This window comes from Rhinolophus ferrumequinum, chromosome 27 (genome assembly GCF_004115265.2).
Source record: "Rhinolophus ferrumequinum isolate MPI-CBG mRhiFer1 chromosome 27, mRhiFer1_v1.p, whole genome shotgun sequence".
In the NCBI taxonomy this organism is placed as follows: domain Eukaryota; kingdom Metazoa; phylum Chordata; class Mammalia; order Chiroptera; family Rhinolophidae; genus Rhinolophus; species Rhinolophus ferrumequinum.
In genome coordinates, this window is record NC_046310.1 from 16268184 (window position 1) to 16292474 (window position 24291).

General features: G+C 46.9%; 1 protein-coding gene across 2 annotated transcripts in view; it reads right to left on the minus strand.

The window, feature by feature from the left end:
• The window catches only part of KIF26B (kinesin family member 26B), a 407807-nt gene extending 384793 nt beyond the window's left edge, over positions 1–23014 (minus strand). For both annotated transcript variants that reach the window (XM_033099718.1, XM_033099717.1), the window contains exons 1-2: positions 22362–23014; positions 21184–21585 (exon numbers count right to left, since the gene is read on the minus strand). In XM_033099718.1, the coding sequence (XP_032955609.1) occupies positions 21184–21585; positions 22362–22424 (465 nt within the window). In that variant the 5' untranslated portion in view covers positions 22425–23014. The remainder of the gene's footprint in view (positions 1–21183; positions 21586–22361) is intronic.
• Positions 23015–24291: the final 1277 nt, after the last annotated feature.

Genomic DNA, 24291 nt, shown 5'->3' on the forward strand with positions numbered 1-24291 from the left:
CCCTCCCACACTTGGAAATGGGGAGAATCTGAGCTCCTCGACATATTTCCTAGGGAAACAAAAGTTCCTGTGAAACCAAGTGTTTCAAAGGCAAGACATTGCTTTAAAAGCATCACAAGAGTCTCTTGCCTGTCTCCTGGGGTCTTGTCTGTCTCCGATTCTTCTTGCTGCCGCCAACGACGCTCCTAGACCACAGATCTGGTCCCCCAGTCACAATTCTTTGTCAGGATGACGTGAGTCCTTGGCGAGGCCCACGGGCCCTGCACCTTATGCTCCCCTGTTCCTGGCCCTCCCACCAAGGCCCCCTCGCTGGTTCCAGGTGCTGCCTGGCCTTTGCTCCCACAGCTGCAGCTCTCCATCTGCCCTCCCCGCCCCCTGTAGTCATGGCTTGTCCATGTAGCCATGGCTTGTCCAAACACCTGCTTGTCCATCAAGGCGCTAGGGAAGGGTCTGCCCCCACACCACCCTGCACACTTGCCCTGTGGCCTCCTAACTGGGTTGGGGACTTGTTTGTTAATACGCTTGTCTCTCTTATGAGTGGGCAAAGCTCTGGAGACCAAAGTCTGGGCCTCATTTTTTTTTTTTTTTTTGAATCTGTAGAGAGTGGCACACATTAGGAGCTTAGCACATGCTTGAGGAATTCACAAGTGAATGAGTGATTTAATGAAGTCACGTGGGCCTTTCTCCTTAAAGCAGTCTTTGGAGTGTTTCAAATACTACTTTATTTCAAAATAACTTTTTAGACAGAGGAGGGGAGAATGGAGAGTTCATGAATGGATGCAGAGTTTCAGTTTGGGATCATGAGAAAGTTCTAGAGATGATGGTGGTGAGAGTTGCATAACCGTAGGAATGTATTTATGCCACTGAGCTGTGCACTTAAAAATAGTTAAGATGGTAACTTTTATGTTACATACATTTTACCACCACTCAAAAAGGAGAAACTTAGATTATAGACCACCAAGAGACAACTGACTAAAGGGACAGCCCAGGCATCTGATCTCTGAAAGGACTAAGAAAAAAGCACTTGGACAGAAACCAAAGGCTCAGGACAGCACCCCTCTTAGGTTAAACTGCAGCCCCAAACCCGTGATGATAATACCAAGGTCACACCCAGTGATTTGGTCGTGCCGGAAGGTTCTGAGCTCCTAATGCAGTGCCCGGAACATAGTAGGTGCTCTAAATATATCCTGAGTGTTCTAGAATCGCTTGAATAAGCTGCTCAAGGCTTAAGACTGGCTCTGAGGTACAGGCCTTTCTCCTGTGCCAGTGAGCAGTGGTGGTGAGATTGGACCTCGGTGTGGTACTCTCCTGAGGGACACAATATCCTCTGCCCAGAAACACCAGATGGCGTCTACTCCTTCATGTGACCGCCACAGACAGCACCCCCTGCTGCACCCCCAGCCCTCTACCTTCAGGTTTCTCCTCCCTGAGTGGAAGCCGATCCTCGTTCATCCCTGTGCCAACTCTTAATGTAACTCCTCTGCCTTCTCTCTGCACAAAGCTGTAACCCCCCCCACTCCAGGTACTTCATTTTCACAGCTGAAACCCAGGACCTGAGGCCATTAAACCTACGAAAGGAAAAACCAGGGTTCCGGAGGTTCAGGAGAGCATTTTTCTCTTAGCTTCATTGGAAGGGTCATTGTACTAATCAAAAACAGGCCCAAACTGCCACCACCACCATCCATCACCACAAGGCAAGGGGGAAACACAAGACAAGTAAAAGTAAAAGCAAAAAGCAATGAATCCTACCCCTCCATTTCACAGTGAGGGAAATAAGGGCTCCACAGAGACTGCATTCAGACAAGGGTGGAAGAGGCCGGGAAGTCGTCTGGTTCTCGCCATATGCTTCCAGGCTGCTCAGATGAGCCATTCATCAGTGTCACCATTTGCATTGTCATGCTAAAATGCACCCACAATAGCCCAAGTTCTTCATAAGTTTGACACTCCACAGTCCATTCCCCCAAAAAAGATCTAAATAGGGTTACTTAGCACTATTCTTTTATTAAGAGATAGTGTGGTCTTAGAGAGAATTAGGGATCGATAAAGACACAGTTGTCTTTATTGAAAAACTAGGGAGAATGGCCACACCCCTACGTGTGGTGCAGAAGTTGTGGCAAATGGCCTGCAGAGCTCTCCACAAACCACCGACCCTCAGAAGTACCAGAGGGAGTTAAATGCTTCCTACCAGGTTCTATTCAGAAGTAAACATTACCTACAAAAGTCACAGAATGAATCTTCTGAAATTCAGAGGACCCATCACCTGTTGGCCCATCCTGTCAGCCATATTCCTTCCTCTGCAGCCAAAGGCACAGCTCACAGGAGGAGTTGACCCAACAGGTGTCCCTGAGCCCTTACACTGAGCATGGAAGAGCTGAACTAGATTCCATGCCTCCCTGGGTCTTGTGGGGAGTAGCTAACACATGGTATATTCCACAACACCCATCAGAACCTTCAGCACCTTCTACACTGTCTATGCCTTCAACTGCCAGCCTCACAATCAAGGGTGTGCAGCTTAATCAAAGGAAATCGACAGTGGTGGGTCCAGACTGTGCCAAGTCCAGGGTCTTTTGGTTCCAGGGGGCAGGCCCAGCTGTATCAAACACACAGGGAGATGGAGTTTGGGAAGGCATCTCAGCTGGCACGTGGGATGCAGAAAGAGAAAGACATAAAATCCCATGACAGACCCAAAGGACGCATCTTTCCTGAATTTCTCTGGTCCCCTTCAATGAAATGTGATTTTCTACCTCATGAATTCCATTATGATCATCATAGATCTGAAACTATTTCTTCCTAAATAAAATTTTTTTTTGAAACATAATGCCAATGTCTCACAGGGACTAAGTCCTCAGAAAAAAAAATGTCACCACTGAATAAAGCACGCTTCCATGTTTGTGTCTCTTCCCTTTTAACTGTAGACAGGAAGAGGAAACAATTAGAAATGGAACAAAAAAAAAAAAGAGGCTGTTGAGGAAACATTAATACAATAAAAGAGATCTTAGAACTCAGATTATGGCCTCTTTGTGATTTTTAAATCAAAGCTGGACTCAGTGGCTTTCTACACCTTGCACAAAATTTTATCTTCTAATTTTTTTGTACGTTTGTTTGTTTTTCAAATCTTATTTGATAGACTCTAGAAGGATCTCAGACAATGGAAACTTGCCCTTGGCTGGCATTGGTATGGTACCTCCAAATAAAAAGGCAGCCCTGTCTCCTATTTACTTTCTCTCCTCCAAGTTCCCCATTCTGTTCCTGTCACCACCTCAGCTGAGTCATAATCGTGCTCACAGCACAGATATGACCTACTAGCCACCCAAAGTGAATGCGATTGACACTGGGCCCTGAGACCTGGAAAGGAAGTGAGTTTCAACCTTCTAAGATTCATGTTGCAGACTTGCACTCATTTTTGGTGAAGCTAAATGATGTAACTAAGATTTCATCCTTTCTCAAAACTATAGCAGAGAAAGAAAAAAAAATTGGATCTTAACCTAGCACTTTGTAATTTGGAAATAGATATAGATGATCTAGAGATGACAGATAGATAGATACCTCCACTACATGTGTTCACATACAATAAGCACATACTGTTGATTTTAGTCATATGCTACCTATATTCCAGGAATATAGGATATCATTGCTATTTTTGTATGAACATAGGTACTGCCTTTTACAAAAACATCTCTAGCAATTGAAGCTCCTTTCTTAGATTTTCTAGCTGCGATCTAGTGTGTATGTCACCCTATCCATCTCCCTTTCTCCGCTGAAATGCACTGGAGTCTGGAGGCTGATTGGCTCCGAGCTGTAATGGAATATGTAGCCTTTCACCTCGGGGTCACGATACTGAATATGGGCCGCAGCGACAGCATCTGAAAGCAGTTACTGTAGCATCTATGGTCTTGCTTAAGACAAAAGCCACTGTTCTAGCTTTTCACCCTTGTGGGGAGTCTCAACCAGGAAAGGCAGCAAGGAATGAACAATGGGCCCGAAAGAAACCCCAATTAGCCCGAGTCCATAAGAATGGTTTGAAGGAGGCTGTGCAAGAAAAGCTTGGGAGCTTTATGGTCTGATGGCTGTGGCACCTCCTCTGTGGGCAGAGTCCTAGAATATGTGACACTCCGTTAAAAGTCCCTTTCCTCACCCTACAAAGTGTCAAGACACCCATAAAAAGGCAGGTATTTCAATAACCCCTGAAATCTTACAAGCTCAGAGTAGCACAGCTCCAGAAAGGGCAGGCAGGGTCTTAGGTTCTGACCTGAGCCTGCCGGTGACTTTCATCGAGAGTCCAGGGCCTAGTACAGTGACCAGCACAGAACAGATGCTGTAGAAATAGCTGTTGAATGGAAGGAAAAATAAGTCTCTTGGACTCTCTATCCTTCTTTCTTTCTTTTGCCTCTTAAATAAAGTTAAGGCAGACTAGCCTGTATCCAGCCATGACATTCCTTAAAGGGCTGCTGTGAGAAAGCAGGGGAAAAGTGGCAACGGCCAAATACAGTAACCTGAAGAAAGCAGCTATATAAATATAAGGTTGTATCAACTTTGCTGTTTAAAAAGAGTCCATTTGGTCTAACTCCAAAAGAGCCACACACACAAAATGGGCTAACGAATTTAGAAAAGTTATACCGCCATCGACCCTACCGCTGTCAAGTACCCAAGAGCTAATAAGTCTATTTTTTTTAGTTTACTGCAAAATGTACAATGTAATCACAGTAGCATATTAATAACTGTTATGCAGAGAACCATTTAATGTGCTGCCCTCCCCAAGATTTGTCAGCTTAACGTGTTTACTCAGTGATGAAAACTTTTCGAACCAGTACAGTCACAAAGAAAACAGTTGCCTTGCACTGGTTCCTGCAGAACCGAGTCACACAGGTCCTGCCCGTGACACACGCCACCCTGCCCACGACACATGCTATCCCACAGCAAATGCAGAGGGAGAAGCTGACGGGCTCCTGGCCGGCACGGCCAGTCTTCTCAGAAGGTAAGTGGAAATAAGAGAAAGGAGAGAAAGGGTAGGGGAATTCCTGCATCCCTCACCCAACCCATTTCTGGAATATCTTCCCCTTTCCTTCTTGAGGGACCGTACTGAGGCAGGCAGGGAGGCAGCACAGCTGCGGGGGTGAGGAGGACTGAACCCCAGTAAGTGAGGGCCAAATCCTCATCCCTCCCTGAGGACGCTGGTCCAGGGACCCAAGCTGGCTGAGTTTCCTCACCTGCGTAGTGGGGACAGTAATGTGCCCAAGTTACGAGGATTCAATGTGACGTTGCACATCATATGCTTAGATCAACAGTTGTTACCACCATTTCCCTTTATGAGCCATTCATTACCATTAATGGATGGTATCTTCCCTGATCAGGCAGCCCATAGAGATCTCTCTTCCCTTAGAACACCTGTGACACAGCTTGTGCTGTGTGTGTGTGCGTGTGTGTGTGTGTGTGTGAACTCTTTACTCATTAAGCAACAACTCTCCATTCCCTCTTCCCCCAGCCCCCAGCAACCACCATTCTGTCTCTGTGAATGTGACAGCTCTAGGTACCTCATATAGGTGGAATCACATAGGATTTGTCCTTTTGCGTCTGGCTTATTTCACTTCGCATAATGTCAAGGTTTATCCATGTTGTAGCAGGTGTCAGAATTTCCTTCCTTTCTAAGGCTGAGTGGTATAGACATTCCACCGTGTGTGTATACCACATTTAGTTTACCCATTTATCCTTTGATGGACACTTGTGTTGTTTCTACCGTTTGGCTACTGTGAATAATGCTGTCACAAATGCGGGTGCGGTACTGCTATCTTGATGTATTAATGGTCTCATCATTTGTTAAAACTAGTGTATAAATCTTACATTATCCTTTAACTTCTTGTGAAGGCAACGTGGGGGGCTACCCTCTTTGGACACTTGCTTTCTGGCAAGACTGCACTTCTGAGGGGTCGTGCAGACCCCCAAGGCCGTTCCTATTCTCTGTTCATGAGATTCCTCTGGAATGGCTCACCTTCTTCCCCCTTCACTCACCGACTCCTGCTCATCTTATTAGTCTCAACTCAGTTGTCACCTCTTCTACGAAACCATTTCATCCTGCTCCCTATCCAGCCATGAATTCCTTAAAGGGGTGCTGTGACAAAGAAGTGGCAACGGCCCGGGACAGTGGCCTGAGCAGTGGAGGCCGCTCCTGTGTGTGTGCCCCTAACTACATTCAGTACAGTTTCCACCCCACCCAGCAGGCCGTGGGGCTGTGTCTCCATCTTCTTTCTCTCCCCAGCACCAAAGCCAGCGACCACATCCATAGATAGTAAAGACCAAGAAATGTTGGACAGCCAGATGAACAAGTAGATGGATAGAAAAATGGATAATGAGAGAATGAAAAGTGAATAAAACTGAACATTAATTGTGTCGAACGAATCCTAGAGCCAGGAGGTCACCATCTAGACATGTAAGTTTTCCTTTTCTCAAAGACAGCAGTTTGGAGGCTAACATTTAATGAATGCCTACTATATGCCAGACAAAACATGCCAAAGAAGCAGTTATTATTAACACCATTATCCACGTGAGGAAACTGAGGCAGAAAACAGTAAGTCCTTCTCTAAGTTCACAGAGCTGGTAAATGACAGAGGAAAGATTCAAACCCAGATGGCTTTGCTCCAGGAACCATGCTTTTAATCTCAAAAGTAATGCAACAATGCATAACCTCAAAGGTTCCTTCTGTGCTTTTGTTCTACAATTATCAAATGCTGATGACTGAAAAGGATATTCTGAGGGCTCCGGGAATAAAGGTGATGGACAATGTGAAAAATTAATGACGTCCATTTAAATTGACATATGAAATTGAATTTTGTCCTATGGAAGAATTATACAGCGGGTCTGGAAAGTCCCTGATCCTACTAAAAAGGATACCAAAGGGAGCTCTTAGACAGAACCATGAGCTCTACTCCATTTCTTTGCAGAACTAGCACAACCCTAGTAATGTCGATGGAAAAACCATCCTGCTTCCTGCTTACTCTGAACTGAATGGCGCGAAACCAGCCTAAGGCACTTCTCCTCCGATGTTAGACTCTGGGGCCTTCACAGGGAGAGGGATGTCTTTATGACTCCAGACCCTCCTTCATGCTGGATGTGATCACATGTCACCATCTCACCAAATAACAGAGGCAGTGCAGTATCCACTGTGCAGTATCACCTCCCAGATGTCGGGAGACATGAAATCTGAGGGGCCAGTGTCTGGGTTAAGTGGCCTCACACGTGCCCTCTCAGTTTAGTTCCAACCAGTGATGATAAATTTCCTCCTTGGGATATCTAGGACCCCATTCTAAGCATCCAGTGAGCATTCCCCCAGCCCGTTATTCTGCAAGATGAGAAGTGAATAAAACTGCATTACAGGGGCTGGCCGGGTGGCTCAGGCGGTTAGAGCTCCATGCTCCTAACTCCGAAGGTTTCCGGTTCGATTCCCACATGGGCCAGTGAGCTCTCAACCACAAGGTTGCCAGTGCAATTCCTCGAGTCCCGCAAGGGATGGTGGGCAGCGCCCCCTGCAACTAGATTAAACGGCAACTGGACCTGGAGCTGAGCTGCGCCCTCCACAACTAAGACTGAAAGGACAACAACTTCACAACTTCACTTGGAAAACAAGTCCTGGAAGTACACACTGTTCCCCAATAAAGTCCTGTTCCCCTCCCCCAATTAAAAAAAAATTAAATCTCTAAAAAAATAAATAAATAAAATAAAACTGCATTACACTGAGCAAGAACAGGGACATATCAACTAACAACAAAGGCAAGGACCTCCAAACGAGCCAACCCACAAATACCTAAACTGAGATCCATCCAGGTGAAGGAGCCACTCTCACCCTTTGATCCCTGTGGATTTCACTCTTTCAGGGAACAGGAGGCCATGTCAGTGGGATGTCGTCGTGCCACTTCCCAGGACTGGCCCAGACATCACCCCCCTACCCATCCACACACCGCCAGCGTCCCCTCCTCAGCCTCTTCTCTCATCCCCAGTGACGGTTTCATTACCCAGCTGTGGAAAGGAGACTTTTTCCTTTCAAAAGGCCAGAAACCCTTGGAGAATTCATGTATTCAAAACATAACTACTCTCTACTGGTGCACAGCCACCAAACAAAACATAAAATGAATAAGCTATGGTGACTATGCTGCCAGGATTCAGAGTCCAGGAGACCCACATGGGCAAAACAACTGCATAAAGAAATCCGGTGAGACTCTGAGGGAGAGTCAGGAACCAGAGGGGTTCTGGGTGACCCTGGGCCAGCCTCCTCCACCTTTCCATCATTCCGTTCTCTCCTTCCTGACCACCATAAAGGAGCATTCTGGAGAATTACTAATAACGACAACCAGCACTCCCTTAAAAAAATGTCAATTAGTACAAACGACCACCACAAAAGGCCACAACCAGCCACTTCCTTCCCCAAGTGGCTGCCTCACACAGGAAGCAGAGAGCCGGATTAGGCATATTAAAACCATGCCCCCTTTGTATTACATTTACCACCCCGGCTGCAAAAAACGCTCGTAAAGCCATCATTAGCAGACTTGCAGCTGTCAACCCTTCCTCTACTCTCAGCCTGCTGAGACAGTTAGCCATCCTTCTCGCTGAATGCCCTTTAATTGCACATCCCACTTTATTAGCTGCCTTGACCTCCAATAAAAGCTTCAGCCTCACAATGTCTGAAACCTGAGACAGGATGTCTCCCATGTCACCTACTTGTGTGCTCCCTTCAGGGTTCCTGCAAAGTGCACGCATATACACACGTGCACACACACGTACACACACGCACACTCACACATACACACATGCACAGCCCATTAGAAAGACTTCTCCTTAGAAATTTCATAAATGAGCAAACTTAGGGGAGAAGAACAAGAGAAGATAAGGGATAGTATCTGAGAACATAATTAACGAAAATATGTGGAAGGTTTGTTGCGCTGAAGGCAAAATGCTGATTTGGGGGTGCATGGCTGCAGAACGCTCTTTCCACACCCCCTCAGAGTAAGTGCAGAGATCTGAGTACAAGAATGAGTGACATGTGGCATTCCTGCTGCTCTGTGCCTGTTCTCAAGTGTCCTCATGAGCTCTGGGCTGGTAAAGGCTAAATGAAGTTATGCTTTTAATATCTGTGGTCTCCGAGTTGTGCTTAGACTAAGATGCAAATATAAATTCTTAACAGTTGAAATAAGAGTTAGGGAAATCTTTTCACAGGAAAGACGCCACCTGGGCTAGTGTTAAAGAAGAAAAATAAAAGCTGTAATAACCGAATGGACCTTGCCGACTCAGTGGTCAGCTACCTGCTATCTGCTTTGCAGACAGACCACAGTCTCAAAACCTACAGGGCGATTACACCCAAGTCATGGGATATGTAAATATCCGTCAAAACAATTATGTCCCCATCTAGATATTTGAAGGAGAGCTGAGCAAAGGAGAAATCAAAGGGGGCTAAAAAGGTTTTGGAAAAAAATTAGATGGAGGATTTATTTTAAGAATGAGGAACAAAATGTTTGGAGTTCTAGTGTTCCTATTTTGGTACCCAGGATGAACTCCCCACAAATTATTTCCAAATCCTAATCAGTATGGCAGACTTTTGAAAATGTAAACCTAACTAGGTATAAGCAGTCTTATAAGTAAGGCAATACTTTTTCTCAAACATTCCTTACCAAATTGCTCTTCTAAAATCAATTGTCCTTTTGTTTGCCCAAGTTTATTTCTGCTTACAAACACAGAGGACAGTAAAGTAAACAGCTATATTAAGAAACAGGAAGGATTTTGTCAGTTAATTTATGATCCAAATTCCAAAAGCAGAATCATTGGCAGTGATGGTGCCACCAGTACCTTCGTTTAGATGTGGCAAACAAAGGGACACACCTTGGCTGGCTGAGCGTGGTAGGCCCACAAACGTGGCAGCACATGGAACAGCTTTGGGCTCTTGGATCAGCCAGAAATTCATCACGGGCTTTGGCAAGCATATCGCTCTGGGCCTGGGGGGTAAGGACCGGGCTCCATAAAGTCTTGGGGCCTCTCTACCTTCAGAGACATGCAGGCTTGGAAGGAGTCTAGACACCACTGACTCCCACTCTCTCGGTTTACAAAAGAGAAATAACGCACAAGCTGAAGAGGTGACTTGCCCAAGATCGCAATGCTTATTAGTGCTGGGGGCATGACTGCCCGTGTCCTCATCTAAGGATAGTTCTTTTTTACCTAAACGACAGACAACCCCCAATGCCTACCAACCACCCAACCCTTTATTTTCTGTTTCTTTCTCCTCTCTCGTCCTTCCTCCTTCTCCTCCCCTCTAATCCCTCTCCTTTCTATCCTTCTCTCATCTATTCCTCAGCTCCCATCGCTTGGCATGGTGGAGAACCAGCGACGCTCCAGTTCACTGCTGTGGGACCACAGAGAAGACATTCAAGCTGCCATGCTCAGGACCCACCCCTCTACAGAAAGACACACAACTGAACCAGGCATCTGATTCGCTTTCTTAAACAATAGTGGTTGCTGGTTGTTTGCCTGAATTCAACTGTTTATTTTCTGTGTCTTCATTTGGTTAGGTAGGTCGGCAGCTTTGGGTTGATGGTGGTGGTGCTGGTTTCTGATCAGTTAAGAAGTAAGTCTCTGATGGCTGCAGGAAACCAGCAGTTAGATGGAGCAGGATGTCGGGAAGGAGTGATTACCAGTCGAAGGAAAGCAACCGCTATCAATAAGATGATAGCATTTCCTGGGAAAACATAGCCACTTGTCACTGCTAATTAAAAGACAGAATTACACCACTGTATGAGTTCCTATGTTATCTTAGAAAACAATCCCGAATTAGCAATTACAAATCTCAGACATCACTCCGATTAGATAAAGAATGATTAAAAGTTTACATTTGTCATCCCTGTGGTGGCAGAGCGGACTTTAACTTATTATTTGCAGTTCGTGCTTTAAAAATAAAGCCATTTTGTGTGTAAGAACTATCAAGGATTTTAAAACCGTGCTGAATGGAGAGCTAAAACTTTTTTCCAACAACTTTTTGTAGTTGGCAATAATACTGAGCTTAAACTCCATCAAGTAGAAAAGATTAATAAAAACAGACCCTCAGCTATAATTTGAGTCTATAACATTGAAGATATATTTAGATATAGTTCTGCTTACCACATGACCTCTCTACCCGAGTCTTCTGATATGTTCACCTCGGTAGCAGCATGAGAATATCAATTCTTCCTAAATCTGAGTTTACAAGAACCCTCTCTGCCCAGCTCTGGCAGCTGAGATTTGTGCAGGAAATATTTCTCGGTGGGGGAGGGTGGCTTTATTTCCAGACTTCTGCACAGGGTCTGGTCAGAATCGATGTGATAGGATCAGCAAAGTATAACTGCAAAGAAAACTGTCTGAGAACGATTAGCCTGGATTGGAAGGCAGATAAGCCCAAGTCCCTGGCGGTGCTCAGATCGGCAGCTCACATGCGCAGCCACTGGGAAATCTGTTCTCCTTCCTGCACCAGAGCCGAAATGCCGAAGGCCGTCTGCAATGCTGCCTGCAGGGCCTGAGAGCGGCAGGGCTTAAAGAGGGGGGTTCCATCTGTGACGGAGAATCTCAATCCATACTCGTGGCATCTCAGCTAAAAGGAGTAGCTGTTTTCGTCCACTGAGCTCTCCTAAATTTTCTGTGGAGCCACCCTACAAATGAGTAAAATAAGTATGAGATGCTTTATTCACTTGCAGGTGAAGAAAGGGAACAAGAGATGATGAGCTGGATGGCTCCATTTTCTCTGACAGCTGCTTTTCCCTTTTGGTGTCAGACCAGTGGCAAAAAAAAAGGCCGGGCAAGCAAAGAAAGGAGGAGGAGAAGAGAGAGAAAGAGAGAAAGGGAGAAAGGGAGAAAAGGAGGGAAGGTGGAAGGGAAGAAGGGATGGAGGGTGGAAGGAAGGAAGAAAGAGAGGAAAAAAGGAAAGGAGGAAGGAAAGGAGTGAAGAAGGAGCCTTCCATAAAATTCATCTTCATTGGAATAAACACAGAAAATGATGGTTGAAATAGCTCACAATTTCACTTGATGCTCTCCACAACCCCAGTGGGGTCCTATCATTGCCCCCATGGTACAGATGAGAATAACCAGGTTCAGAAAGGCTAAGTGACTTGCCCAAGGTCACACACACTTAGTGATGTAGTCTGGTTTGGCACCCAAGTGTGTTGACTCCAGATCTTCATTTTTAATGTCACAAGAGCCTGAAAAATGGATCTCTCTTAATCTCCCACAGTCCTTGACAATTCAAAATGCTGTCTCAGATGTCCTCACCTCTCCATTCACTCCTAGCCACACTGTCATGGCTTGTCTTTCTCCAAGGGGCCAGAGTCTCTTCTAACCAAGATCCCCAATGACCTATTTGTCAATTCACTGGAAAGCTCAGTCCTCACCGCCTTGATCTCTCCAAGGTATCTGATATTTTATCACCTCTACCCTCTGCAGCTCGCTCCTCCCTCAGTCTCCACGACACCACTTCCTCCTATGTTCCTTCCCCCTTTCTGGCCTCTCCTTCTTGATCTGTCTTCCTGGCTTGTTGAGCTACCTGCACCTTCAATGTCAATGGGTCTCCAACTCCATGCTCAGTTGTCTATTGTCTCACTCTACACATGCTCCACGGAGAGCTCACCCCATCTGTGAATTCCACCTCCTCCTTCACACCGACACCTCCCAGATCCACTTCTCAGCGCTGAATCCACTCTAGAGTCCCAACTGAACCCCTCTGGAACATTCCACCTCAAGCTCTGCAGAGCTCAAACCAATTTTCTTATCCACGACCATCCTCAAAAATCAGATCCACAATAACAAAACCCCTCCCTCTGTCTGTATTTTCCATCTCAAAAATTGGCAGCACTGTCCCACACTTGCCCTACCCAGAAATCTGGGACAATTCCTCATCTTCCTCCTCTCCCTCCCACCCCGTATCTCAGCTACTCCCCCGTCATGGGTTTTCTATGTACGAGATCTGTCAGGTCCAAGCAGCCTCTTCATTCCCACTGCTACTGCCTTAGCTCACGTCTGGATCACCACTCAGGCCAGGGAGGCCTCTTACCTGGATGTCGTGACACCATTCTTCCACTCCATCTTCTCTGTCGCTATCAGAGCCATCTCTCTCAACTGAGTATCTTATCACTTCATTCCCTTTCTGAAAGCCCTTGACTGGCTGCCCATGGCCTACAGGATCATATTCAGACTCTTTGGGCTGCAAGGCCCTTCATCCTCTCCCTGCCACCTTCCCAGCCTTTCACTCACGCATGCACACACCGTGCGATGGTGACCAGATACCAGTGCAGTTCCCCAGGTTTACTGAGCACATGTAACCTCTTTGTGCCTTGTGCCCACTATTCCCTCCACCTGGAAAGTCGGTGCGTCGTCCTGTTCAAACGCTGAATCCCTGCTCACCCGTCCAAAGCCACTCGAGCCTCACCTGTCTGTGCTCCCCAGCGGACTGCACAGCCTGTGGTCCAGCACTTAGCACACTACACTCCAGCTCTCTGGTTCCCTGTCTCTAGTACTGGACTGGGAGTTACTCCAGGGCAAGAATTTTAGTCTTTTTTATGTCTGTGGCAGAGTACTGTAGTTGGTACATGAGTGGGAATTAACAATACTCACTGGCATATGAATAGGAAAGCAAAAGCAATAAGCAAAATATTAGCAAACTGAATCCAGCAGCATATTTAAAAAATACATTGGGACCAAGTGGGGTTTTTTATAGGAATACAAGGATGGTTCATTATTAGGAAATTAATGGTAATAATTGACAACATTAGGAGATCTAAGGGGGAAAATCATATGATCATTTCCTTAAATACTGAAAAGCCATTTGGCAAAATATCACACCCATTCCTGATTAAAAACACCAAATAAAATAGGGATTGATGGTTACTTCCTTAACTTTTAAAAGCATAGGTAGGCCTCAGTCCAAAAGCCAACATCTTAATAAACAGGAAAAACTATACACATGACCACTACATCACTAATATTGTAATGGAGGCATTAATCAATGTAACAAGCGAGAGAAAACCATTAGAGGAATAAAAATAGCAAAGAAAAAGAGTAATGATATCTCTGTTTGTGGGAGATAAATTCTTTTGAAAATCCGAGTACCATTTTTAAAAACTAATGAATACATTAATAAAATGTAATAAGGTAACAGGATATAATATTAATAAATGAAATCAATATCCTTCTTATATATAAACAATTATCAATTAGAAGAGATAATGGAAGTTTATAACATTTATAACAGCAACAAAAGATACAATACCTAAGAACAAATTGAACAAGATATATGCAAAGCCTGTAAGAGAAGAACCCTTAAAATTGTTGAAAAGTAGACTTGTTCAAATGGAAAGACATTCCATGTTCTCGGGAAAGATTCAACATCATAAAGATGCCAAATAACCCCCAGGCTAATATATAAATTTAACATGGTCACAAATTTTAAAAATATCTTTAAAGTTAGGCAAGGTGATTCTCAAGTTCGTATGGAAAAATAGTCAGGAAAAATAGCCCGGAGACATCTAGAAAAGAAAAGCATTGTTTCAGAGAAAGAGGACTAGCCCTACCAAATATTAAAACATACCACAAAGATTCTGTAATTAAAATAGTGTGGAACTGGTACATGAAGTGACAGATAAATAGAACACAACAGAAGGTCCAGAAACAGACCCAAGTACAACTGAAAATCTGATTAACGATAATGGTAGTATCTCAAATCAGTGAGAAAAGATGAATGTTTTAATAAAGGGTTAGAGGACAACTGGATAGACATTTAGAAAAAGATAAAATTGATCTATACCTTTCATTATACACCAAAAGAATCTCCAAATGGATCAGAGATCTAAATATTAAAAAGGAAACTATACACATACTCTAAGGAAACATAGGTGAATTCCTTTAAAACCTGGAAATGGTAGACAAACACCTTTCTAAGCATGACTCAAAATCCAATTTTCTTAGATGGAGGTGGGTTCGGGAGCATCCCAAAGGCAATAAGCAAGACGGATACTGATTTACTATTTTGATAAAAACGTCAAAAGTAATTTAGAAACACTGGTGTAGGCCCAGTCCCTTTGCACTTATGCAAATGTACTTTAAGACATTTCTGATGGTGCACGTACGTGTGAGCGGTCAGTGGGAGCCCATTCTGGTGTTTCTTGGCCACAGTAAGACCACATAGGAGGTTAAAAAAAAGAAAGTAAAGACGCAATGATCAGCCTGTGGCTCACGACAGTGGTAAAAAGGAAATCTGTTTTGTATTCCTGAAAAGAGACCGTGAACCCTCAGATACCAGCCGACTTGCAATCTGTGCCAGGACAGAACAGAGTGGGAGTCTGGCAGCCCTGCTGGCAGGGCACAGAAACATCCAGGTCCCTTCCTCTCAGTAGGTCAGCAGAGGGCCCTCCGGCACGATTGTCACGCAGGGCTGATAACAGAGTCTCAACTGAGTGAATATAAATGTGAGAAGCTTCCTGTCTTCCCTCTATTACATTCCAGCCAAGAAAATTACTCAGCGCAGAATCTTGACAACCTCACATATTTTCCCCCACCCTGAATGGAAAGTTATCATCTGAGAGCCCAGGAAATATAATCATAACATTCTCCCTGGAGCAGCGGACTCTCACTCAGGCAGTGATACTAATAGTGACCCTCCATGGCTTTGGGGGTGAAAGCGTCCTTGGATTTCTCTGTTCCTTGCACCTTTAGTCATGCTTCCTTTTCTGACCTGCGCCATGTCAATTATCAGGAATTCCAGGCTACAGAAAAGGAATCAGGTTCATCTTCACTGTGCTGTATGAGAGTTTATGTATGCACGTGTGCATGTGCGTGTGTGTGTGTGTGTGTGTGTGTGTGTGTGTGTGTGTCTTGGTACATCGCCCAGCACCTACTAATGGCGATAATTGTCAGCCATTTATAATCATCATTATTATTACCATCACCATTATTATTAGCTGATGAATGGTGAGATCTATGACACAAGGCCAAAGAGCAACTGATGTTGCCTAGATTTTATTGGCTGAATCCTTCCAAATGCTGACAAATTACTAGCCTCAGCCATTTAAAAATCACATTTCTAATGCAATACTCCTAGGCCACGGATTCTAACAAAGTGAATTAAGACGCTATAAAAACTGACCATGTTGGTTCACAATTAAAAGTCCGGTAGAAAGCAATGCCATCATTCCATAGCTCGCTAAGCCTTAAAGAAGAGATTATTACTGCTTACGTGTCTCTCCTGGGAAGGTTTTTGTAGTGTTCCCCAAAAAGGTTTCAGAAATTTTTTATTGACAAATGCTCTAGGACTTTTTCCTTACTGATCCTTAATCTGAAATACTTCTAAAATGGAAAAGACTCAAATGAAGCTTTCTGAAGATAGCCATGTGTTCTTAGAAGACTTCAGATAGAATTTTCTCATAATTAATAAATATTTAAAATGCACTTTCTCTATTTATAAAGTGTCTTACAATGGCTTCTAGTAGAGGCCTTTTAAATAGAGTTATTTTTTCATACCCCTGTTTTGGAGCTGGGAAAATACAAACATATATATAAAATCTCCAAGTCTAGACTTACTTGGGCTCTGGCTATTTGGAGTCTACGTTTGCTGTTTTTAAACCCTGTGACACATTCCTTTCTTTCATCTCTGTGATTCCCGGCCACCCTTCTCAGCATGTCTGGCTAATCTTCCTGATATTTCTGGGGCATAAATGGACCCAGAATATGTGACTAAGAAAAAAATCAGATAGGAATGTTGTTCTGGACCTTTTTTTACATAAAAGAAGATTTTCTTTTATTGATATGGAAATGAACAGATGTCTGATAACCTTTTGCCAAGCTGGAACATTTCTGCTTACTCCAGGGAATTCCTTTGGGCTGCTGTTTCATGGAGCTCACACTGTCAATTCAAAAGTTCTGTCACAGATCTCAGAATGATCTAGGATAGCCCCAAAACAGGAGATTCATTCCTTGGCCCCTATTTCTGGCTTGGTGCCTCGAGTGTGTATAAAACAGGAAAGATACTCTTGCCAGTGGATATAAAATGGCCTTATATTTACACATTGGAACACTACCATGGGTAAAAGGACTGCTTTACTTAAAATCCCAACACTTTACAAATCCACATTCTTTTGTTTTATCTGACCATTTCCACTTACCAGCCCTAGAAAAGAAATGATATAAACCCAGTAAGTACTTTTTTACTGACTGAGGTAATAAAAATCAATCCGAATGTTTTATAACCTGCCACCAGGCACAAATCTTGACTCACCCAGGTAAATTGCTATTTGAAAGGACGAATCCGGGGCTTATTAAGGGTGATGTGAGCTCACAGTGCCACTTCTACATTCCAGAGTCTGTTTTATTCCTAAATCTGTCTCTCCTTTCTACCTCTTTTCAGAAACCTCAAACTCAATGCATGGAAAACTAAGCCAAATAGCATCCTTCTCTCTGACCGCCACCCAACTCTGTGTCTCCACTCGTTTTCTGCGTCAGTTAATACAAGCCCCATCCACCCAGTTACATAAGCTAGAAACTTCCAAGTCATGTCACCTCTGCCATGAACCCTCCTTCTCCAGAGGCCACAAGGCTATTGAGAGTGCTCACAACAGGGCGGTCACTCCTCAGGCCACCAGAGTCGCTGTCTAACTCCTGGGACCAGCCAGGCACCCCTGCATGGGCTCTCTAGCACTTCACCTCCCCTGTTTAAACAACTGTCCCAGAGACAAATGGGGGGAATTCAACCGCGCTTGCCACCTACCAATGGCCGTAGCATGAGAACTCATATGGCAGCATAATACGTGGGAAACGTAATGACAAAATTAGAAACTGGAAGTGGATAATGCTTTGTAAGAAAAACCCTAAATTCTGTAAAACATAAATTGAACAGAATCTCGTCTAATTAATAATCATCGACCCTCACGCCCATCTCTAAAGAATGAAGCACCTTTCAAACTGTTCCTGATATCATTTTTATGACATTCCAACAGTTTGAATCATTCTCTTCCTTAATATATTAATGGGAAAGTGAAATATACAAAGGAAAACTGATTTACTCTATATCACAAAATAAATCCGTCGTGTAGAAGGAACTAAACCAAATTCATCCTAAAATAATAAGGTTCCTGGATGTGCAATTCTGCGTTTGACTTTTAAATGCCTACCCTAGGAGACGTTTAATATCACCTAGCAGAATTTAATACTTTATTTAAGAAAATATTCCCCAAATACGGTTCAGCATCTTAAGCAAATTACAAAGATGATTTTTGCAAATTACCCCTCAAAAACATGTCTTTATCTCCCAGACTCCTACTCTCCAGGGCGAACTAACTACATGCTGGAGTCACAATGACATCTCTTGTTCTAATGAAACTTAACTCCTTCTGTGCCTGAGGGCTACAGAAGTCCACAGTTTGCTCATAAATCCGGCTCTGGGAAGAAAAAAGGCCTTGTCTCCGAGTTACATGGGCTCCATCCATGGTGCTCCAGAGAACAGAGTATTTGTTTGCTTAAAATGTTGCAAATTTCAAAGATGCAATGGAAATTGTACCTAATCTAAGGGTACCAATGCTTTAAAAAAAAAAAAAAAAGAAGAAGAAAAACCTAAAATTATTATTCCCAGAGACATGCATAATATTCTTAATTAAAATTGAGCCCCCCCCCATACCTCGTTACTAACAATGAGATAATCCAAATCACCATTGTTTCTCACTAAGTTGTGTGCACTCCCTTGTGCCAAATGTCATGTTGCACTGTGCGACGTCACCTATAAAACTCCAGGCAACTGTGGCACTGTGTGATATTCCTTCTGCACTTAACGTGATCCTGTGTGACTGTCCCCATGACTGGTAGCTCTTCTCTCCACGTGCCTGGAACATTGGAAGATGATGTAGAGCGCTGAGGTGCAGCAGATCCAATCTCTTCCTAGAACCATCTCTCTGACAATATGATCAGCTCCCAGCATCACTTTTATTTCATCACAGAAATACAATTGGCAAATATATTGAGCTGCCTCCTATAACACCGTGAGTAGATTTTCCAGGCTGCTTCAACAAGACCAAAATCTCCTTTGTCACATGACTCCCCAAAACATGATGGATGGATTTAATTTTCAACATTTGTTTCTTCTTCCTATAGATTTTCTTCCCTTTCTCCATTTTCGTGAAAAGGGTGTATTTTGATTTATCTCTGCACATTCAAGCAACACTCAACCGACAACACAAAGCATTCAAACGACAACACTAAGAAGCCATTGTAAGAACAGCTCCTCAAGAACATTCTAGAATGATCTGGTAAGCTACAACTTACTAAGATTTTCAAATATCAGGTGTTGTGTCTTTTTTTAAAAACTTTTATTGGGGAATATTGAGAAACAGTGTGTTCCTCCAGGGCCCTTCAGCTCTAAGTCATTGTCCTTCAATCTAGTTGTGGAGGGTGCATCTCAGCTCCAAGTCCAGTCGCTGTTTTCAATCTTTAGTTGCAGGGGGCGCAGCCCACCATCCCATGCAGGAATCGAACCAGCAACCCTGTTGTTCAGAGCTCGCGCTCTAACCAACGGAGCCATCCGGCCGCCCCAGATGTTATATCTTTAAGATTCTTCAAAATTTATCACATGTCTAGTCTGGTTACACCACCTCACAGCACCACACACTCTTTGTTGGTAGCACTCACCACAAATGAGAACAAATTATGAATTGTGCATTGTGTGGTTAATGGCTATATCATCCATTAAAAAATAAGCTCCATGTGGACAAGGACCGTAGGTATCTGCTATTTCATTGCTGTGCCTAACACCTTGAATGCCAAAGGAAATGGAAGAATATTGACAAATGATCAAAAGAGCAAATAAATCTGTGAGTGAAGAAATAGTGTAAAATTGAAGGAGTGAAAGAAGCTTTTAGAATCCCTGAGATATTCATTCTTGGGGTGTCCTGATGGTTCCATTATCGAACTACAAAAATGGCATACTGACAACAATCCACAAGTTAATTATTCTTGAGATGAATTCGGGATTCATAAAACCAATTCTCTCAGTGGTAATTTTCTACATTTAAAATTTTATATCTTCTGTGGGTATTAGTTTAATTTAACCCCTGCCTATGAAAACATCAATGTGTGCATTTGTATAAATAGATGAGGCAAGCAGATGTAGTTTTTCCTAAAGTCCACTACTGAAAAATCACAATATGTCATTTCAAAAGTCACAGAAATATAAATCAGAAAATGCCATTGAATAAACCCGATCAGAAATCTCCACAGCAATCCACTCTGTTTTCTTGATTTCTCTCTAACCACTGATAAAAACTCTTTGAAGTGCAAGAGTAAATATTATCGTTTGATAGCACTTGGACCCAACAGTGCAAACACAATTGCATTGTGCTCCGCTCCGGGGACTCCTGGCACACACCCCGCCGGCAGGGTTGCCATGGAGGACCCAGCGTGCTTGGGGAGCAGGCCCGAGGTAGCCCTGTTCCAAGGAGCTGCCCGCCCCTTCAGCTTCCTCAGGCAGACACTCAGAATGGTAGGGGGAAATGCTGGCTCCCAATACGTGTTTCTGTTTTTGTAATCCAGGGAAAGGACAACAAACAGCCAACTCCTGAATGTCAGCTTGCTTCTACTTCTCCCACCGACATTTTGTAAAGGATCACGGGTGGGGTTGGTGAGGAAAATCTAATGAGTGGGCCAGCAGTCCCGGCGCTTGGCAGAAAGGAAAGGACCTCAGGAGCTGGTGTCACTGTATCCCCAGCCTGCCACACGGCAAAGGTCTGCGAAAGTGCAGGGAGAGGGTTTCGGGGCAAGGCAGCACCGCGCAGGTCCAACAGAATGACCCGGCGGGTACCAGGAGCACGGAAAGGGGCTCTGAGGATTGGAGGACCGCGGGACAAAAAACCGGGGGCATCCCCGTGGGTGGTGAGGACTGATACCGCCGGCGCCTTATCCAAGCTTGCGCCCCACCGCGGCCTGGCGAGGGAGACGCGCGGGGTCCGCCCCCCTCCCCGGCCTGGGGCTGCCCCCGCCGAGCCAGCGCCCCCTGGGGCGCTTAGCAGCCCTCTGTGCCGCCAGGGTCCCACCGGCCGCGGTGAGGCGCGCGGCGGCTGCGGGCCGGACAGCTGCCAAGAGCTGCGGGGCTGCCTAAACCCTGGGCCCGACCGCTCCTCCCCGCCGCGGGCTGCCCCCCCGCACGATGCTCACCTTGCCCGGAAAAGGCCCCGGGAGCAGCAGCTTCAGCGCCTGCCTCTTCAGCTCCACCAGGCGGGCGTTGCAGTTCTCGCACCAGACGCCGCGATCCGACCCGGGGGAGGAGCCGCCGCCGCTGCCGGAGCCCGGGGAGCCGGTGCCGAAGCCCGGCGAGCCGCCCAGGGAGCCCGGCGAGCTGGTGCCAATGCCCGGGGAGGCGGGGCCCGGAGAGCCCGTAAAGGAGCTCGGGGATGAGGTGCCCGAGCCAGGGGATGGGGTCCCGGAGGAGCCGAGCGCGGAGCCCGCGCCCTCGGGGGTCGGCCGGCTGCCTGCACGCGACTCCTCGTACGCTTTCCGGTACCAGCTCTCAGGGGAGAAGGGCGCCGCGGGCTTGGTGGGCGAGCAGACTTCGTTCACCTGCGGGAAGAGACACAGCGGTGGCAGGGGCGCCCCCGGAGCCGGGCTGGGCTGGGGGCGCCCTCCCGCCTTCCCGGGAATCTGCCCGGGCCCAGGCGAGCACCAATAGCGGGCGTTAGGGACTGACTTCTCAGAGCCCTGCGGCCAAATCTGCCTCCATCTGTCTCGTTAATGGTCCTTAAGTGAGTCCCCACCGCCTGGGTGCCCCCTGCGCTGGTTCCCAAGCGCTGCGGGAAGAGGAAAAGGCTTGCTCAGGAGGCCTCAATGGTTTCTGCAGGAGGGACCCATAGATTCAGCGCCCCGCGCTTTTGAACCCGGCACCCATCCCAGCAAGACCCCAGGTTCAAGATTCTGATAGACGCTATGGGGGGGGGTGGCTGTGACCTCTGGATTTTTATTCATTCGGGGTACAGCCCTCTGGATTCTGAAGGTACAGGAAAGGCTATCCCGGCTCCAGGGAAATGATCCTAAGGAACGGCAGATTATTCATGGAAAAACCTCTCGTCCCGCATAACTCTGCCTCGAAGTGCAGGAATGCTGCAAAAGTTAGGGGTGTGGGGAAGGGACAGCACGAGAGGACTGAAAAAATTCCCAGAGCAAGGCGAGTGTGCGGGAGTCCCCGCGGGCAGACCCGCCTCCACGCACGCACACCCGGCCGCCGCGACTCTGCAGCCGGAGGAGATCTCGGAACCGCCCTGCCGCGCCGCACGGTACCTGGAAAGGAGGGACCCGGGCAGACGTGGGTCTGGGGATGCATTGTACCCGTCACAACTTACCCCGTATTTCTTGCCCCTGGTGGAGACTGCAAGCCTCTCTTTATTCCCAGCTACCGAATTCATGGTGGCTTTTCCAGAACAGAGTGTCTAAATGTTCCACCAGCACTGCATCCAAAAGGTCTTCCAAACCAGAAGGGTCCCCCAGTTGTAAGGGGCTGTCTCTTGGCCCTCAAGTCAAGGTTTCTTAATGGGGGGAGGAGATAAAAGCAAATGGACCCCAGAAGTAATAGCACCAATTTGCAGAAAGGGTCGGAGTGGGTGGTTTATTCTTTCTTCAAATACTGCTTTTCCTCATCCTCTTCTGCTGCCTCTAGTCACAAGTTCTCTTTTCACGGTCACATCCAGATAATTAGCATTTTCCTCAGCCAAGTAAGTCCGTGTTCCTCCACCAGGGAAACGAGGAGTACAATCAGGGCACGCGGCCGCTGCAGAGAAAGTGGGCGAGCCCTCGCCTCGCCCCCGCCGGCGAGCCGGCTGTGGGAACTTGTCTCCTTCACGCAGCTTTGTAACTGAGTTCAAAGAAATTCTCCCAAAATATAAAGATCCAGACTCTGGGAGGAGCCTCGGCGTGTCGCCGAGCCAATATCCGCCGGCCGGTTCTGCCTGACAGTTGTGCGAGGGCTGAGAGAGGGGCGGCTCGGCGGGCCGGCGCAGTCCGCGGTCAGGGCGCGCGTGTGCGCCGGGGCGCAGCGCGGAGCTTGGGGACCCGCGGCCCCGCCGCCCGGGAGCCCGCCGCCTGGCTGCCGCCGCCGCGCTGGCAGGGCTCCATTTTAGGTTGCGGCGCTCCTGCCTGACATTGCGAGGCCAAGAGCCTGATAGGGGGTGGAGGATCGTAAATCTCGCTCCTTGCGGGGAAGTTCCTGGTGAGTGGCCCGCGTCCAGTGCTCTAATGAAACCGCTGCGCGCGCCTGGAGCCGAGGGGCCGCGCCGAGCCCGCGGGGCTGGACAGAAATGAGCCCGCGCCTCCCCCGCCCCCAAGTTCTTTCTCTTCCTGGCGAGGCTTGCAGTTCTGCCTTTGAAACGCCGGGTAAAAGGGATTGAGTCACAAACAAGTCTGCAAACATGCCGGGTCCTCCCCCCGCCCTTTGTTCTCCTAGACCTGCCCTGCAAACCTTTTCTGGAATGGCCCTACCGACCCCCCGGCGTCTGGAGAGCCACCCTCCCAACCAAAGCCCGATGACCGCCCCCTCCCCGACCCGCCCAGCCCCAGGTAGCGAGGTGCCCAGCCGCCCAGCGCTGGGACAGGTGAGCCCGGGATCAAGAGGGCTGCCGTGGGGCAGGGGAAACTGAGGGATTCGCCGCGCTGCACACGCACAGCATGGACGGCGCGGGCTTGGAGAGGGGGTGTATACGAGCTGGCCCTGGCTTCGCCGTGCCCGGGCCGGTCCTCTCGGCACCCATCCTTCCTACTCTTCCCGTGCCTTGGGCCCACGGAGTCCCAGGAGCACCAGTCATCGCCCCCTGGCGGACCCCCCTACCACCCCCCGCGCAGCGCCCAGGAGCGCAGGAAGCCGGCGTATGCCGGGCTCCACACGTGGCTGCTCCGGGGTGTCATTTTTCATTTCCCGGGAGGACATTTCTTCTGGTGAGCCGGCAGGTCTGTTTTGTTGTGACCTTTAATTAACACCCCGCGAGACGCCTCTGGAAGGACCGGCCCAGAGCGGGGATCACGTGAGGTGTAATGGCATCTCCGCGCCCAGGAGAGACCTGGCCTGGGGATAGGCGAGGGCGCAAAGGACATCTGGGGCTTTCTAGTCGCTAGCTTCCTTCTGAGATATGGAGGGGGCAGGAAAACAATAATCTGGAACCCTGGGTCGACGCCCCATGACCCCACCTCCGCCTTCCTCAGGGAAAATTTCTTGTGTGCCTCACTCGTGCTACCATCCAGATACCCTCCCTCCCACCACAGCCCTTGCGTGGGAATATTTCA